At 39.9% G+C, this 1,649-nt stretch overlaps 1 protein-coding gene across 1 annotated transcript in view; it reads left to right on the top strand.

The window, feature by feature from the left end:
- The window catches only part of LOC106530966 (uncharacterized), a gene marked incomplete in the record, with an annotated part of 73,050 nt that overhangs the window by 49,124 nt on the left and 22,277 nt on the right, over nt 1-1,649 (top strand). The window contains 2 exon segments of the mRNA XM_014026703.1: nt 392-488; nt 568-672. Of these exon segments, the coding sequence (XP_013882157.1) occupies nt 392-488; nt 568-672 (202 nt within the window).

Genomic DNA, 1,649 nt, shown 5'->3' with positions numbered 1-1,649 from the left:
ATATATAAAAGTACAGTGTACTTACCAATTTGGAAATCGTCCAAGTTTGTCTGGACAATACCCGTAGGTGATCATTTGAACAAAAAGCTAACTTTTGTCCAACTGATGAAAATGGCCTACCTCAAATTATGACCCGTTACCTGAGAGCTGTTGTTTTTCACCTCCATACCTGAAAACATTTCACTGCTTGCAGGCAGAGCTTAGGATTTTGACTTTTCTTAACAATTCTGTTACCTTCTCCTATGTACCTAAAATTGATGGGAAGTCAGAAACTATGTAATGATTGTTAAAATCAGCCATTAAACAATTCTTTATCCAGTGAACTAGACTAGAGTAACAATATTAAATTCTAAAAAAAGTATTTAACTAACTAGTATTTAACATCTTTCAGTGTGCTGGATGTCTCTCTAAAGGACTGGGAGGTGAAGGAGCAGGAGAGTCTCAGAGAGGTGGAGATGATCCTTCATAGGACTGATGTTATCCTAAAGGTCAGCGATCGATTCTGTTTAGTTTTTTAGGTAAAAGTTGAGGATGTGATGTTTTTTGATCAGATATCTTGTTCTGCAGGAGGAGGAAAATGTTTTGACTCAAGAAGCTGAGCTGGATGCCTTGTTGAAGGTACAGGATGGGAAGGATGTCTGGCGGCTCAGGGACATTGAGGACAAGCTTGACGTATGTTGAATATACTTCAGTATGAATGTGTCTATTTCATTTAACAGTGTTGTTTTTGATATTACAGTTAACGTTCTTCTTTTGTAAAGAAAATATCTTTATACATTGGATTAAAGCGTAGTGGCAAACTTGAAGCTCATTCACAAGATACCTCAGTCCATGACTTGAGACATGTTCTGGCTAACTTGGTTGAAGTGTTTAGGGGGTTGAAGGAAGCCCACCTCTGGCCGCAGAGGGAAGTAGTGACAGCTGGCCAACATGTGAGGTGGGGCTCAATAAAATGACAAATATGACATTAGTGTGTGACTGCTCCCTGCAAGAATAAACAACAAGGTAGGGCGGTAGTGTTTTAATGGGTGCCGGTAGCACCCATTAGACCCTAATGAGAAGAGTCTATGGTCCTGAGACTACCTGCATGCATAGAAGAAAACATGATGTCACATGTGGATCAAATATGAAACTGTTAAACAAATGGGACAAATAAATTAATTGCTGTGCTTATTTTGTCCAGTCTTTACATTTGGCCTTGCTGCTTTCTGCCTACACCAAGGCTGATTTGGAAAAGGGAGAACTGCATTGAAAGTAGAGGAGAGAAACTAACTGAACTATCAGTCACATCATTCTTTTATCTATACATCCCAACAATTGGTATAATGTGGAAGTCTGTCAAAGACGAGACGATGAATATTTTGAGTCTCACTTTATTCAGAACGTACTTCCAACAACAAACCAAAAAAAGTTTCTAAGCAGGTTCAACAGTTGGGAAAGTCCCTCTTGACTCTCCTGGGGCCTCATGCATAAAGGATTGCGCAGCTTTCGCACCAAAAGTTGACGTACGGACAAATTTAGAAAAGTGTGCCGAACCAAAAACATCACATGTATAAAACTGTGTGCACGCATGTTCCTGCGCACCTTTCCTTTATACATCCCAATCAGGGCCGGATTAACACTTCGCTGTACCCTGGGCAACAATATTC

This window comes from Austrofundulus limnaeus, unplaced genomic scaffold, assembly GCF_001266775.1.
Source record: "Austrofundulus limnaeus strain Quisiro unplaced genomic scaffold, Austrofundulus_limnaeus-1.0 Scaffold583, whole genome shotgun sequence".
Classification (NCBI taxonomy): Eukaryota; Metazoa; Chordata; class Actinopteri; order Cyprinodontiformes; family Rivulidae; genus Austrofundulus; species Austrofundulus limnaeus.
Note: the sequence above shows the minus strand (reverse complement) of the source record. Positions and strands in the feature narration are given on the sequence as shown.